This window comes from Artemia sp. Qi Xiang Cuo, chromosome 14 (assembly GCF_049724085.1).
Source record: "Artemia sp. Qi Xiang Cuo chromosome 14, ASM4972408v1, whole genome shotgun sequence".
NCBI lineage: Eukaryota > Metazoa > Arthropoda > Branchiopoda > Anostraca > Artemiidae > Artemia > Artemia sp. Qi Xiang Cuo.
The window spans coordinates 65,117,158-65,134,465 of record NC_142807.1 but is presented as its reverse complement, the minus strand read 5'-3'; the positions used below and the strand labels follow the sequence as shown (position 1 = coordinate 65,134,465).

Below are 17,308 nucleotides of genomic sequence, written 5' to 3'. Positions count from 1 at the left end.
AGTTCACTTTAGAACTAGAACATAACCACAAACTTCCTTTTCTAGATGTTGTAATTTTCAATAAGTCTCCTGGCCTTGAATTTTCTATTTATAGAAAGCCTACGCATAACGATAGGTATTTGCATTTTTCCTCCAACCACTCTCCCTGCATAAAACGAGGAGTTGTTATTTCTTTGGTTGACCGAGTAATGAGAATATGCTCAGAGCCTCACATAGACTCAGAATTGAACTATATTAAGGACATTTTATTTTGCAATGGCTACCCTATAAAATTACTTCAGACCATTATAGACAAAAGACGAAAAAAGGCGGAAAGGAATGCAGCAAATCCACAAACCCCAACAGATACCGTCCCATTGGTGGATGAAAAGAAACTTTTCACTGTTCTACTCTACATTCCCAAATTGAGTGACAAATCGAAAAGAATCCTTAAAAACATAAACTTAATGTCGCCTTTAAGAATTCAAATATCACACAGAAATTTTTTAACAACAGCAAAGATAAAACCAGCCCCATTCTGGTAGTGGTGTTTATAGAATTCCTTGTTCTTGTGGCTGTTTTTATGTTGGTAGAACCCAAAAGCAATTGGGGGAGAGGTTATCTGAACATAAGTCCTCAATTGACAAGGCCATGAGGTTACGCCAAAGGCCGGAGGTTTTTGATTCCACCTTGGCGAAACATGTGTACAAGAGTCCACACCATTTCATTTTGTTTGACAAAACCTCGACTGTTGCACCTGTTAAAGGTCTCACGCAGGTTTTCAGGGGGGCGTTTGAAATAAAAAAGTATATTCACCAAATGGTAGCTCTCAAAACGGACACTGGACACTAGAAAAGTCCCATTTATGACAGAATTATTAATTCTGATCGTTTTTACATACATGCACAAAGTTATATTGTGCAATCGAATAAAGTCTCCGATAATAGTCAAACTGGAAAGCGATCAGCCTTTAAGAGTGCGTTGCGCAAAATGAAATTCTGAAATGCCATTTAGACTTGTGTTTTTTATTCAGTTACCCTTTCACCGTTACTAAGAAAGGGTCGTCCAATTTTAGTTTTGTGTTTTAATTTTAAGGTTTGGTTTTTATATTTTTATCAGTTTTATTCTGCACTGAGAACGGTCAAGCGGAGGTCTTGACCGAAATCTTTGCATAATTTTTCAATTTTTTCACTGGCTGTTAAATGTCCTCGTTTTCTTCCTTTCTTCGCGATTTTTTGTTTTATTATTTTGAAACTGGCCCAAATACTTTAGAAAATTGAAAAATAGCCACCCAAAATAGCATTTTTCTCATTATGACACCCCTTCCCAAGGTTTGGTGTCCATACAGCAATGTATATCTTCAAAATAATTATAAGTAAACAAGAAACGGTTTTAATCGGTAAAATTTAGTTGACGGTTAATAAATCATCTTACAGACACTTCTGACAAATGAAATTTACCGTTTGAATGTCTCCCCTATTAAAAAAAGGTAGGTTACTCACCTCTCCATAACTACTATCAAAAACGTAAAGCGGGCTATCATCATCAGTGGTGGTCATATACTGAATATAATACTTCATTTTCATTTTCACACTATAACCCTCGTTGTCTTCCCCGCATTTGAACTTTTGATTTCGATACTTCTTTGATAGCCTCTGTAAATACAAAGAATTAATTACTTGCTAATTAATAGTCAGGAACAGAATAGTCCGGCTGATTTAAGAGAGGAAAACGTATATTGTGCCAAAATTTGAGAGGGACCAGAGAGTTTACTCTAACAAGTACAAATAAACATGCGTAATCCGAGTTTTTCATGCATTTTCAAGTATGTTTGTCTAAAATTTTGGTGGGGGAGGAGTAGAGGATTACCCCCATATGCTTTGTGGCTGAGCTCCTTCTCCTAAAAAAGGTGTTATATATAATTAATTTTTTTTATGTAACCCCCTCCCCAAAAGAATCTAATACACTCCTCCTTACTTCTAAGGATTTAACCTAAGTATGTAGCGAGACCTCATTAAGCCTAAAATAATAACCCAATCCTCCATTAAAAAAGGAAATATTCGGGGTAATACACATGATATTTCAATTTTTCTGAAACTTGTTCTATCATGCTTTATAGGCCTTCATCTTTAAATACTGCTAAACATTCTATAAGTGTGCAACTTATTCCAAAAGCTTTCTTATCCACTTTTCATTTATTAGACACATTTACGGGCAAAGTCACTTTCTAGGACTATTCAGTTTTGTTTTAGGTCTAATATCCAGACTCTAAAAACCAACTCTAAACAAACACTAAATGTCAGAGAAACTAAACTAAGAAAAATGACACAAGTTATATTTCCCAAAGATGGTAAGGCCTAAGAAAATATAGCACAAGGGCTTGTTTTTGCAAGGACAACAAAACAAAAGCAAAAAATGGAGTAGTTTTAGGGAAGTAAAAAATATTTATCTTTTATTTTAATAGAACTTATAAGAGGTCCTTCTGCTGTCCATAAGGACCTTCTACTGTACATAAAGGAAAGATGACCGGTGATCCTTCGAAATTGTCCATGATTTGTTCAACAAAACCAGAAATAGCCCAAAGAAGAAAAGATACACTATGGAAATGATTCTAAATATCATAATTCTAACGGTTCATACTGAACAATTTTTGGGGATCCCAATGCACTGTCTGCTCATGGACAGCAAACAAAACATCATGCAAAATCGTTGTACTATTAGAATAACACAAGTAATATCAATAGTAGGTGTGTAGTGCAGGATCGTTACGAGTCAAAATGTTTGACGGGGGGGGGGGGGGAGCAAGAGATTTTACCGACGGGCTTGTCATTTTTACCGGCTGTTTGTTTTTTTTTGTCAATAATTAGCATAATGTCCGTTTCGAATACAACACGTAAAGTCACTGCACGAGTCGGTAAAACCGCCGCATTTACCGACCAAGATTCAGCCTAAATATCATGATACTATTTAACTGCTCTTTCTTTAACCAAATGGAAAATTGTGGCACCATATGTAAACTCACGGCAGGAGTCGGTAAAACTGCTGCGATTACCGACCAAGTTCGAGTTTTCTGTAGATGACACGTCAGTATTTTCGTGGTCTTTATTTAACCGAACAAAGAATTTTAGCGGCGTCGATAAAATCATCGCGCTTCGCTTCAAGATTATACCGACTTGTTCTTTTTACAGAATGACCAAAACATTGTTTTGGTCATTCTGTCCCTTCTTCATTCCCACCTCCACCTCATGGTCATTGAAATTTCGGAGGATGCTCATTCGGTCAGAAATTGAGAGTTCTGGTCCTTCTTTATAAGTCGAAAGTAATTGGAGACCAACCAGCCGGAAGAGAGGGGAGGGGTAAATGCCTAGCCTCGTATGAACTATGGTCAAAACGGTGAAGGTTCCTCTGATTTCAATGTGTCTTGCAGATGCGTATGAGAGTGTATGTGGTAAAGGGAATGAAGAATGTCTCACCAAAGTATCTGAACAGTGTGCATGAATCACAGTCAAAATGCAAAAGGGTCTAATTGATGTGTATGTGAGTGTATGAATGAAATGATGATGTGTATGAAGAGCACAAGAGCACAGTCTGAAAAAAAAAAAGAGAAACCATGGTCAAAATGTAGAGGGTCTACACTTCTACATAGGCTAAATTCACGCAATATGGACCTCCAAAAGTATGAAGGAAAGAAAGGGTGAGGTGGTGGCATGAGTGGACAGGAATGGCCGTAAGGTTGAAATTTCAGTATGACGTAGCCTGCAGTAAAAAAATACTTGAAAGTAAAAAAATGAGGCAGAGATATCATTTAAAAACTGCAATACACATACCCGGAAGCTGCTGGTCCATTGCTAAATCTCTAAAACTTTTTTTGGGAGGGGGGGGGGTATAGCCCTTTTCTACAGATTACATTCCGTTAAAAATGCAATCCCAGTCGAACCAGTGGATTTTTTTTTCACTTATCAAAAATATTCAGGTCCCCTCTCTTGAGATTTGTTCTCTGATCGACCTGAAATCTTAATGAAAAGTAGTCTCTAATCTTGGAATACTGAAAAGCAAAAAAATTATTTTGAATTTCTTTTTGAGAGGCATAGGGCAGAAACCAAAGATTTACAGATTAGAAAATTGCTGCTCCAAAAAAAATATTATACAAGGAATTTGCAATGCTTTTTCTAATGAAACATTCTTGCTGAAAATTAACTTTTCAAATTTTGGTTACAAAAAGCCATGGTTTTCTCCTACTAGGCTACAGCTATTGCAGCATATGTGATATTGAAAAGACGAAAAGCACAACAGTGACAAACGTATTTTATACAGAAATTCCACAAGTAAAATAAGAAAACAAGACAAGTTTGGAGTCATATGGCATTTTATAATGGCCTTGCCAAGACGAATTTACAAAAAAACAAAGAAAACGAATAAAAAAAAAAACAAAAAAAAAAACATATAGATCTAGGTATTAGTTTCAAATGAGCCTGTAAACAGCTTTCTAAGACACTCCAGTGCCCAACTATTGCCAGAGAAAACAGAAAAAGTAAAAGTAAATGTCAGTAAAACACGGGCTAAATTTGATTTTCTTGATCTGTCAAAACGGGGGTCAAAGGCTACCATTTAAGGTTTTTTTTTCAAACTGAAAATATACAACACAAAAAAAATTCTGTTCCTAGGTATCACTACATTATAGTCATAACCAGTCACTGTTATTTTTTTTTCAAAAATTTTCTCCAATTTGTCTTGCGGAGTTCATTGATTTGGCATTTGTTCTATGTATTTACAAATATATAAATAATTAAATAACCTAAAAAACAAAATATATAAAAACTGTATAGTGCCAAACTTCATTATTGATAAATTAACCTAATTTATTCATTAATAATTAATTAAAGTATTTACTAATAATTATTAAATATATATTAGATTATCAATTGGGTCAATATATAAAATAATTATTAATTAACTAAAAAAATAATTCAGTAGATTAAATTAATATAAATTAACAGAAATAAACAAAAAAAAAGGAATAAACAAAACTAAAGAGTGCCAAAACTATCAAAAAAATTAAATTGTAAATACATTAGTTCAATTTCTTAATTATTAAATAATATATTGATTAATAGTGAATGTAGTAAATTAAATTAATGTCAAATAAACAAATGAATAAAAATAAAAAATAAGTAAAGAATAAATTAAAACTACATAGTGGCAAAATTACTAAAAGAATCAGAAAAACAACTACTCTACCTCCAGAGTCCATTTGGCATTAGCATCCCAAGAATCTTGAATGCCAGTAATAACTACAGGTTGATAGGTCTTTTCAAATTTCTCGATGAATTCTCCAGTTGAAACATTATGAACAGAAATCCTTTCAACATTATCTTCTATTTTGTGTGGACTGCAGTCAAAGGTTAGTGCATAATTCTGTTCTGTCCAGAGACTTGGTGTGCTTAATTCTATACAAAAAGAAATAGGTAAGAAAAAAAAAGAGAATTGTCAGCAATTAAATATAAAAAAGCAAGCAGATCAAGGATTAAATAGTAAATGTAACTAAATTAGTTCTTTTTTGCAGATTTTGCAGAGCAGTGTTGTCAGTTAGGGCTCTAGATTCTTTGAGGTTTTTACTTTAATTGATTTCAAGACCACATTATGATACAATTTCTGTTCAACTACATTTGGTCCCTACCTTTTCTAAAAAACTTATTGTTTTTAGATGTCACAAACTTTCATAGGTCATCGAAAATCAAGAAACATAGGAACAGACTGCTATTCTTAAAGAGTGGGAGTACTATAAGAGTTTGGGCTGGGTTGGGGTAAGGCCGTTGTGTCCAGTACACACAAGGAAATTATGGGACAAGGGAGAAGAAACAATCGCTTCTTTGAAAATGCAGAGACACATGTTAAATACTTATTGGAGGGGGGGGGGGGGTTTTAAAATACTAAAGACACATTGCCTCCCTGTGTAAGTGGCTTGCTGTATTTCTCAGCAAATGCAGAGATAAGGGATGACTAATCCCCTCACTCTTCAAAATTCATAGCACCCTGATGGAGAGAGGATGGAGGGGGGCCTCAAATGACATAAAAACAAATTCCCCCCTCTCTGTGTAGGTGCAAACGTGTATACCCCAGCAAGTGAGATGACAAGGAAATAAGACCCCCTCCCCACCTTTTTTTGAAAAGGCAAAGAAAAAATGTTAAAACACCAAAAAATTCACCAGGACTTTCTCTATGACTTTACTATTGTTCCCAAAAGCAGGTGTGTAAACTATAGAAGTAATTGAAACAAACATACGTTCCAGATTGTTAGGAACATTGATAATACCACTCCAACACAAAATTTACCCACCATGTTCACAGAAAAGAATAGGCCAAAACTCTTTGTCTAGCTGAGTGTGGAAGACGTGGAATTCACTTCCATCAGAAATAGTTGCAAGAACCATGGTCCAGTCTTTCAAAAGTAGTTTAGCCTCTACAGATTTCTATACTAGGTAATATTACAATCAATTTTGAGAATATTTTTACTTTTTGTATTAGCTGATTTGTGACCAGTATGTTTTCAGTTATTTTGTAGGCTTACTTGTTGGTATGTTTCAGTTATTATCGGATATGTTTCAATTAGTTTGGTATGTTGCTGTATGTTTCAGTTATTATGTTTTCAGAGTGTGTTACTTTTCATAGAATTGTGTGTCTGTACTATGTTGTCAACATTGTCATAGACTTTTGTATAATTGTTTAGTGTGACAAGCTTACTGTATTTTGGTATTAATAAATAAATAGAAACGAGTGTTTAATTCAGCCAATAGAAGAGCTTTAGTGAAGGACCTATCCTTGTATGGTATAAAAGCAATTAGTGCTAGGTACAAGAACAACATTGTTGTGGTTAAGATAGGAAATGTGGTTATTAGCCAGTTTTCTACAGAATTAGGAAATAAGCAGTGTCACATTCTATTCCCATTTATATGGATTATTTTGATGGACTTTGTCCTAAGGAACACAGCAAAGGCTATGGGAGACCACGGAATCAAATGGGAGGAAAAAGTCTCCTGGACTTGGATTATGCTGATGATTTAAGCATCCTAGATGAAAGTGTGAGCAAAATGAATGAAGTTTTAGAGGTTTTGCGAGTTCAGGGTGCTAGAATTGGTTTGAAAATTAATGTTAGGAAGACTAAGTCACTAAGGCTAGGAATAAGTGAAGATGAAAAAGCGACGTTGGGTAATGAAAAAATTAATCAGGTGGGCAGCTTCACTTACCTTGGTAGTATTATTAGTAAAGATGGTGGGAACAGCGAAGATGTTAAAAATAAAATAGCCAAGGCTCAGGGTGTTTTTTCACAGTTAAAAAAAGTCTGGAAGAATAGGAAGATAAGTCTGCAAACCAAGATTAGAATAATTGGTATAAGTGTTTGGCTGAATAATTTAAAAACCTACATAATAAGCTTTTATAACCCTAATGGCCAAACGACAGATGCCAAGGATTTCTTTAATTATATACATAATTCTAATATGTTAAATAATATCATTATTTGTGGTGATTTCAATGCCCACAGCCTTTTGTGGGGGAATAAACCAGCAAATAAAGCTGGTAAATTTATTGAGCATATGACTTCAAATAATAATGAATTAGCTGTTGCTACCCCTCCAAACCTGAATACATATTTTAAACCCAAAAGTGGCAAATTCTCCACAATTGACCTACAAATTGTGTCTTTAAATTTTTTGAACAAAATTTACATAAATAAAATTGATAGTCTATGTACATACCACATTGCTTTAGTTTGCTCCCTAAATGAACCTGCTGAAACTTCATCTCATACCTCCAAATATATCAACACTAAAGCAAATTGGTCTATTTTCCAAAATAAGCTAAATGATGAAATTACAAGTTTCACCCAAAGTTCATGCATTTCTAACACAACAGTTGACACACATGCTGAAGCCTTGACATCTTTACTAATAAATACAGCTAATCATGCGATCCCCAGGACAACACCTAAGAAAACAGTCCCTAAACAAATTCCTAAAGCATGGTGGACAAATGAGTGCCTAAATAAATGGAGGATAAAAAAGGCAGCTAGGACAGAATTCATAAAAGAACCAACACCTACTACATATTTAAAAAAATTACAAGCAGAATCTAATCTAAAAAGGACTATAATAGATGCTAAGTATAAATACTGGAATAATTTTGCAAATAATCTCTCCAGAGAAACGCATGAGCCAATTATACATAAAGTCATAAGCCACATATGTGGGAAAAAGACTTCTCCCAACCCACTCCTGTCTGAGCTTATACATAATAATACCCATTATGACAATGATATTGAAAAGGCTAACCTATTTGCAACTTTTTTTGTTAATAAGCAAACATCAAATAATCAAAGCAAACTGTCCACAATTCCTATGAACCCTAGTTACCAACCACGCCCAGGATCCGAGTACATAACTAATCCATTTTCAATCCAGGAATTGAATAATGCAATACATCATATTAGGTCCAAAACTAGCAGCAGCTATGACAATATACACCCCACATGGATAAAGAATCTCACACCTTCATACAAAAAAAAACTGATAAATTGTTATAATCATGCTTGGGCATCTTCTATGTTCACCAATATATGGAAATGTTCGTCCCTCCTACCAATCCTAAAGAAAAATAAACCAAAAGATAACCCTGAGTCTTATAGGCCCATAATGATTACACCTGTGATGGGGAAAATAATGGAGAAAATTATTTATCACAGACTCCTCTGGTTTGTTGAGAAAAATAACATGATCCCACACACTCAAACTGGATTCAGGAAATACCACTTCTCAACAGATGCTTTCATTTTGCTAACAAATGCAATAAATGAATCTTTCTCAAAAAATAATGTCCTAGTGGCAGCTTTCCTAGATTTTGAAGGAGCATATGACAATGTAAACCACCAAATCCTTTTAAATAAACTTGCAAACATTGGAGTACCTCCTAAGCTAGTATCCTTTATTAAATCCTTCATATAAGTACGAAGTTTCATTGTTTGTGTTGGTTAAGCCTCTTCACCCCAAAAGACAATATCCAAAGGCCTAGCTCAGGGAGCAGTCCTCAGTTGCCTCCTATTTGCCCTATATCTCTGGGACATGAACCTACCCCACACGAATCTACAATATGCTGATGATCTGGTGCTATGGTCATCTGGCAACACCTTTCAGATAGCACAGTCAAATCTGCAAAAGTAACTTTTCCAGTTTGAAAAATTCTCTCAACATTCAGATTTACCCATTACACCCACCAAGTCAAAAATAATCCAATTTCACCGGAAGCGAAACCATGTTAATGCAAAACTAACTCTAAATAAAACAACTATTCCAGAAGATAATCATATTAATTACCTAGGTCTCATGCTTCACCAAAAACTTAATTTCCACCTCCACATTTCAAACACAATAAAAAAATGCTATAGAAAAACAAATATACTAAAAAGACTTCTTTCCACACCCTGGGGCTGTAAGAAGAAAACCTTACTCCAGTTTTATAAATCACATTTAAGACCCCATATTGACTTTGGGCTCATTGTCTATGGTGCATGTGCAAAGACCCAGATGCAAAAAATTGAAACAACACAAAATGATATAATACGTCTCATATTTGGACTTAGGAAACCCACAAGCACCAAGTTTCTGCTTATGGAGAGTGGATTAACAACAATAAGGGAGAGACGTAGCTTTCTCTCGATAAAACATCTTACAAAAATTGAATCAAATAGCTCACACACATTACATAATTGGTTAAGAAATCCAGCCATGTATAGAGGTATTGCAGATGAGTATGCCAATATTCAAAAGAAGTTCCCAGTACCAGCAAAGTCTATTGCACCTACTTTCCCCCAATCCCCTCCATGGAATTGGTCATTTCCCATAATAAATACTGAATTTTCAAAATGGAATAAACATTTAACCCCCATTGCTTTTGTTCAGAATAAATTTGCAGAACTCAATAAAATTACCTATAAAAATCACTTCCAAATATTTGTTGATGGGTCAAAAATGAATGAGAAGGTTGCAAGTGGTGTTTTCCTTCCTCACCTGAATATTGCAATGGGTGAGAGATTATTTAATAATTTGTCTATAATGTCTGCTGAGTTAAATGCCATAATCATGGCATTAGAACACCTTAAGCAAAACCAACCTTTGATTGAAAATTCGAATAATATTATCATCTTTTCCGACTCTTTATCAAGCCTTGAGTTGCTGGCCTCAGCTCCTCAATATATGTTGGACATTGACACTTATTATTGTCTCAGTATTATTGATAATCTTGCTTCAAGTGGCATAAAAACTTACTTTCAGTACATTCCTAGCCACTCTGGCATGAGTGGTAATCATCAGGTTGATGAAATAGCAAACAATGCTATAAATATTGACCAGCCAAGTGGGAGACCAATCCAACTTAGAGATATTTACCGATAGAGGCTATCAGATATTGATTTTAATAAGATTAATCCTATTTTTTCCCCCTTTCCCAATAAGTATCTTTCAAAAATTTATCATCAAATTCGTTCTGGAACAAATGGACTAAATTTCCTTGCATTCTCATATAAGCTTTCTAATTCAAGTGGTTCAATTCCCCTGTCCCCTCTTTGCAGGCATTGTAATATGAATAATGAAACAATTGACCATTGCCTATTTGAATGTAATATGCTGACGTCTGCACAACATACCTTGCTTTCTAAACTGTTAAAATACTTCAAACACCACAAAATCCCACTATCAGCCAAAAGCCTAGCCAACTATACCTGCACACAGAGCATAGAAATCAACATCTGTCATCTTATATTTGAACTCCTAGAGTCGAAAGATCTGCTGAAAGATATCTGAATATATCTAATAAATATGAGGCAATCAAGCCAGTAGCTCTGTAGCCCACAGAGTGAAGCAAAAGGAAAAGGGCTAAATAGTTTTTACTGAAAAGCCCGCCCGCTTGCTGTTAAATAGAAGAAGAAGAATATTAGAAGCTACAGTGATGACAGTGGTCAAATATGGCTCTGAAGCATGGACGCTCCGAAAAGCGGATGAAGATTTGCTAGATGTTTTCCAGAGAAATTGCTTAAGGATAGTTCTGGGTACCCGGATGACTGACCGTATTTCAAACAATAGGCAATACGAAAAATGTGGTTCAATACCGCTCTCTAGGGCTATAATGAAAGAAAGGTTTAGATGGCTAGGGCATTTTGTGTGGATGAAGGATGAAAGATTGCTGAAGGTTGTTCTTTTCAGCCAACCATCTAGGGTTAAACGGAAAGCAGGTCGTCCCTGTCTGGGGTGGGAGGACGTCATAAAGAAAGACTTAATGGAAATCGGAACATCGTTGGAGAGTGCAAAGAGGAAGTCTTAGAATAGATTGGGGTGGAGGAGGAGCGTGCGTAGCTGTGTTGGCCTCAGGCAGCTTGGTGCTGCGGTGAGTTGTTAATAGTAGTAGTAATAGTAAAGAGGTAATCTTGTGCAATGAGAAGATTGATAAAGTGGATAGAACCACTTCCCTGGGTATTATTTTTGGTTAAGATGGTAAAGATGTAAATAATAGAATGGCCAAGGCCCCAGGTGTTTTTTCATACTTCGGAAAGTTTGCAAGAATAGGAAGATAATCCTGCCAACCAAGATTAAGACAATGGAAGTTACAGCGATGATAGTGGTCAAGTTTGGTTCTGAAAATTGGGCACTTTGGAAGATTTGTTAGATATTTTCCAGAGGAATCATCTAGATATTGTTGGGTACCCATTTGACTGACAGTAGTATTTCAAAAATTAAGCTGCGCAAAGAATATTGTCCTATACCACTTGCTTGGGCTAAAACAAGAGAAAGAAGTTGGAAGAGGTTATAAGAAAGGCTTTAAAGCAAATAAAATGTCATTGCTTTAAAGAAGGAATGAAGCTTCTTTCAAAGAGAGAAGCTTTGAATAGATTAGGACAGAGGAGTGTGTAGAGCTGGGTTGGCATCAGGCGGTATGGTGTTTTAGTGAGTTGTTATTGCTAGTAGCAGTAATAATTGAACATCAACTATTATAATATGCAGGAAGTTGATTTTTAAGCCAAAATATCCAAACTTCTGCACATTCTAGAATGTTTTCACGAAATTTACAATGGAGAGGGTCGTTTTAATCCATTGGATGAGGGAAAAAATTCCACTCATTCTTTTGTGTGGAGAAGACCTTTTACTGTTTTGCAATCAATCAACATGGACATAATTTATGTCTAGTAACAAAAAAAAAAAAAAAAAAAAAAAAAAAAAAAAAAAAAAAGAAATACTGCTATGAAGTCTATGGGAAAGAGCTTAAAACATAAACATACTCTTTAACTGAGCAATAATTTAATTACAATTACTGAAATGCATTTTTATCAATGCCTCAAATCAAATATCATATATGTGAAGAATTTGATCAGTGAAGGCCAATGTCCTAGCTTTCTGAAAACACATTGTTTATGCTAATTCCCAAGTGAAATAATAGTGAAACATTCTCGTACAAAGTACCATTTCTGCAAATTGGGAGATAATTAAAATGCTGGTACCCCAAATATTAGCCACCTTATCATAGCCAGAAATTGGCAGAAAAGTAAAGTATTCTGCCAATTCCCTATTCTTCTGAAAATGTTAAAACAGTGCCTTGACAAATAGACCTGCAACTGTATCTCCCATGGTGTGATCATACCACTTCTGCTTGACATGATGACCATTTCTGTAAGTACACATCATGTTAGATCTATTTAATAGTTGAAGTTATAGTACAAAGGGGTTTTCATTAGCAAAGGAAAAAAAAGGTACTGAAAGTTTGTTCGAACTGAAGAAGGATTTTGGCATTAGTATTTTTACAAATAAAATGGCTTGTGGCAATCAAGGTTGAATTAGAAGGGGGTTGAGGTATTCCTCCTCCCCTAGATTTTGAATGGTGTTTTTTGGTATGTTCATTAAAAAAAAATCTTTAACAACCCTTGCAATTCTTTTTTGTAAATTTTCCTTAATGGTGGTAATCACCACACAATAGAAGAATGTGCAAAGTCTCTCTTTACATCACATTGACCTAAAATCAAAAGTTCTTATGAATAATGAGCCTTGGGTAACATATTAGAAAGGAGGTGGTCCGTGGGTGCACCATGTGTTTGAACATTTTGTTCAAAATGTTCTTACAGTGCTGTTGGGTGGGCACCAAACACTTCATTAGCATTCCACTTAAAATGGATTCTAGCCTGGCTTACTATTCCACTTTGTGGTTCCCCATTATTGTGCCAAAAATTCGGACACATCTTTGACAGTGCACAAGATCTCACAAGTTTTGGATTGCTAGACCACCCTTTAATCTGTAACCTGTTGCTTGCACACCTTACAGGGACTGCAATGCTCCCCACAACAGTCAAATCATGTAATGACACAACACATATTTATCTAAAGCCTTATTCTACTCATTGTAAAAAAAAAAACTTTTCATGCTTACATTTTACTCAATGAATGGCCAGAATTTTTTATAAAGAGATCCGCTGAGAAATGTTTCTAGTCAGTATTGAGGTTTATTAAGACTCACTAATTTCAGAAAATCCTGTAGCACTGACAAGGACAAGTGATCCAGAATCTACTTTCTAAGATATTTTCAGTAATATGCTGTTCTTCTGAATCCAAACACAAAACATGCAAGGTAGTGAGGGAGGGTGGCTAATGATACCTCAACATCCCATGTTTTAACATTGTGGAAACACATTTTGACTCTTTTTACCCTCTTGATGATGGACTCTGAAAGCTTGAGCTATGATGTATTCCCCAACCTTTATTTTAAGGGGAGCCTCTCCTTCGCCCTTAATAATAGGGAAGGGTTTAGAATCCCTTTGTATCCCTTGCTTGGGCTTCTATAATTAGGCCCAAAATATGGAAGCATGCAACAAACTTTATAGTTGATTAAAACAGCACAAGTACTTAAGAGGTCCTGCCAAATTTGTTTTTGCATAATGTAGAATGTACAATAGTGAATATTTTGAATTTCCCAAAAACTGTTTGTGTACAATGTGTTTTAACCATTAGCATAAAACTTGAATTTTAGAGAAAAGTTTATATAATAGTTAGTTGGTGATGACCCCTTGGGGTACGGCATTAGTGGTACTAGGATGCAATTGTCATGGTAGCAACTGCTGTATCTGGAAAAAAGTTCTGAATAGGGATCAAATGGTATTATTATTATTTTTCTTTTAATTTAATTCAAGAGGTCAAACACAAAACTGTAGCCCTTAGTTCTCATCAACAACCAGGTTGTACAACAAAATTGAAAACAAATTTAACCAAACTAGTAAGCTTTTACATATGGCAAAGGCTTGTATCTAACGTCATTAGCAGGAAGGGGTTGTGATGGCGGCAAGAGCACCAATTCACAAAAAATACTGGGAGGGGGCAAGGGTTTTCTTCAATTTTGTTTTGATGAAAATACAAAAATGGGTGTTTTTAAAATCTGCCGGAAGCAAATAACTTAGTATAATATTTTCTAGACTTAAGAGATACCAAAGATAAAGTTTTAGGAGAAGAATAGTGTGGTCTTAGGAAGAGGAGAGGGTGCATTGACAAAATTTTAACTCAAGACTATTAATTGAGAAGCACCTGAGTCACCAGACCCCTTTAGTCTTTATAGATTATGAGCAAGCATTTGATTTAGCCAATAGAAAATCTTCAGCAAAGGTCCTTATAATACAGTATACCCGATATCTATCCTTTTAATACAGTATACCCGATAAATACATTAAAGTGGTTAGTGTTGTGTAGAATAATAACATTACTGTGGTTAAGGTTAACCACAACAAGGGTAGCCTATTATTCTACAAAGCACTAGACATGAATTTTCTAGTGTTTGAACAAAGTGTTAATTCAACTTGAAGAATAGTGTCTTAAGTAGAATATCTAATGCTTATATATGATTCGGGGTATATGTTAGCACATTTGGGAGGGGTGCCGGGGGGGGGAGTCAATTTTTAATGCAGATGAATGTTATATTTGGGGTAAATATTTTGCTGTTCATATTATTGACTTATGAATAAAGAAAATATAACACTTGATACCTTTTTTTATGCTCTTTACAAATATTATAATTGCTTCTCTTACAAATTCAAATTAAGCTCTTTTTCAACCCTTGAAAATGACCAAAAAAATTCTAGTTTTTGGACATACAAAAGGCTTAAACCATGCATTTCAAACTTACTACTTGATAATAAATCCATTTTTTAAAATTATATAATCCACAAACATTGATTTATCATGATTAAGTTGAATAAAATATACAAAACAATTTTTCCTTTTTTCTATCCGCCATGTTTCTTCTGTCAACTTCGATATTTTCTGACAAATAGGTGAAACAGCAGTTTTTAATTGGCCTAACAGAACAAGAAGAAAAACAGCAAAATTCTTTTAATTTTTTTAAAAATCAACTTAATCTTGACAAATCAATGCTTATGAATTATACAACTTTTACAAAATGGATTTATAATGAAATAGTAAGTTTGAAACAAATGTTATGACCCATTTTTATATAAAAAAATATAGAATGAAATTATTATTTTCAAGGGTCCTAAAATGCTTAAAATTGAATATGCAAGAAAAGCAATTATTATATTCAGAAAGTGCATAAAAAATGGCGTCTAGTGCTATGTTCAATTTATTTTTAGGTCAATCAAATGAACAACAAAATATTTACCATATTTGGATTCAGGATGCAATTCTGACTTTAAAGGCAAGAGTTTTTTTTTAGCTAGGTAAGTAATTTAAATCTCCAATTTTACTGGATTCAGAATGAGAATCTGGTTATTAATATATGTCTTTTTCTTAGTTACCCCCTGTGTGAGGTAATCAGGGAATTTACCAGAGAACCTTACTACTTGGAGAGACTGTTCATATGCACACTGAATGGTATGTTCATGCTTTAGCTAGCAGATAATTGAGAAAATGACAAATTTACTGGTTTTTACCATAGGCTTAGCCTAGCCTAATAAATCTCAACGAAAACCTTTGGGAGGGCAAAAAATTTTAAATTTGAAAAGACGTGGCTAAAATTAGTAAGATAAATTTGAGGTTTTCTGGCATAAACAGCAACACTTTAAGCGTCCTGGAGTACTGGTTCTGCCTGCCTACCAGTGGGTAAAGGCAGGCGTACTTAGCAGCCCCCATCCCTGGGGGTGTAAGAGGGGACTCATCAGGTGAGACCTATACCAATTTTACCTTGTAAATTGCCTACAGTAGTCAATCCTTGGGTTAACGCCACTTATACTGTTGATGCTTGATGTTTTGTGCTGGTTGCTCTATATTCTTCAAATTTCACAATCCCCTGCTTTGTAATTTGGAATTTGTTACTAGATTGTGGACAATATCCTGCCTTATACCCAAACTGTCTTATACCACTGCTTATTCTGTTCCTGTTTTGTTGTTTACATCAGGTAAGAAATGAAAAGTCAACTCAAGCCACCTCGTGAAACTAAGGTCTGACAGCTCACTCCAATTCTCTGGATCAGAATCTGTTTCAGAGTAACTACTCATGCTCACTAACCACATAAATAGCATAAAAATCAAACATAAAATGCTAGCAGATTCACTGCAACCTGACAATCTTAAATCTTCAGTGAAAGGGTTACTTGAAGACCTTATATTTGCTAAGATCTCTTCCCAGGTAGATGAGGCAGTGGTTAAAATGAAAGAGGAACAGACATTCATGCAACATGATGTCACTATCTTTTCAGATAAGCTGGATGCAATCAAACAGGATGTGTATACTGGCCTCAACCTAGATCTCAGTAATCTAGTGGATAAAACCCTTGAAAGTTATAACAGACGCGTATTTTCTGTTTAATCGTCTTTGGCTACTTTAGAGTCATCCAGGAAAGACTTTGAAAGCTATTTCCAGCCTATTTAGTTCAACCTGGCAAGACTAAATGACCATTTTGAACAGCAGGCTTTAAGCAACCAAATTATTGTCTTTGGGGTGAAAGAAGATGCCTCCATTGAAAACACTGAAAGTCGATTCTTGTCACTATGTGCTGGGATATTTCCTGGCATACCAATTATTCAGTCTGATGTTGTATCAGCCAAAAGAATTGGCAAACCATCTTCAAAACCCAGACCCATAATTGTAAAATTTTCCAACTTAGGAGTTCGTCAACTGCTTGTCAGACAAAAGAAGTATTTGAAAGGATCTGGGATACTATTTTCTGAGACGCTTACAAAACCACGCTTACAACTTCTTTCATATGCCAAGTCAAAGCTTGGCTTACGTAATGTTTGGTCCAATAAAGGTGATATCCTGTATAAAACCAAATCTGGAAGAATGATTACGTTCAATGATC

At 35.0% G+C, this 17,308-nt stretch overlaps 1 protein-coding gene across 1 annotated transcript in view; it reads right to left on the bottom strand.

The window, feature by feature from the left end:
* The window catches only part of JMJD6 (Bifunctional arginine demethylase and lysyl-hydroxylase PSR), a 61,431-nt gene that overhangs the window by 29,329 nt on the left and 14,794 nt on the right, over positions 1-17,308 (bottom strand). The window contains exons 2-3 of the mRNA XM_089100789.1: positions 5,218-5,426; positions 1,482-1,634 (exon numbers count right to left, since the gene is read on the bottom strand). Of these exons, the coding sequence (XP_088956915.1) occupies positions 1,482-1,634; positions 5,218-5,426 (362 nt within the window). The remainder of the gene's footprint in view (positions 1-1,481; positions 1,635-5,217; positions 5,427-17,308) is intronic.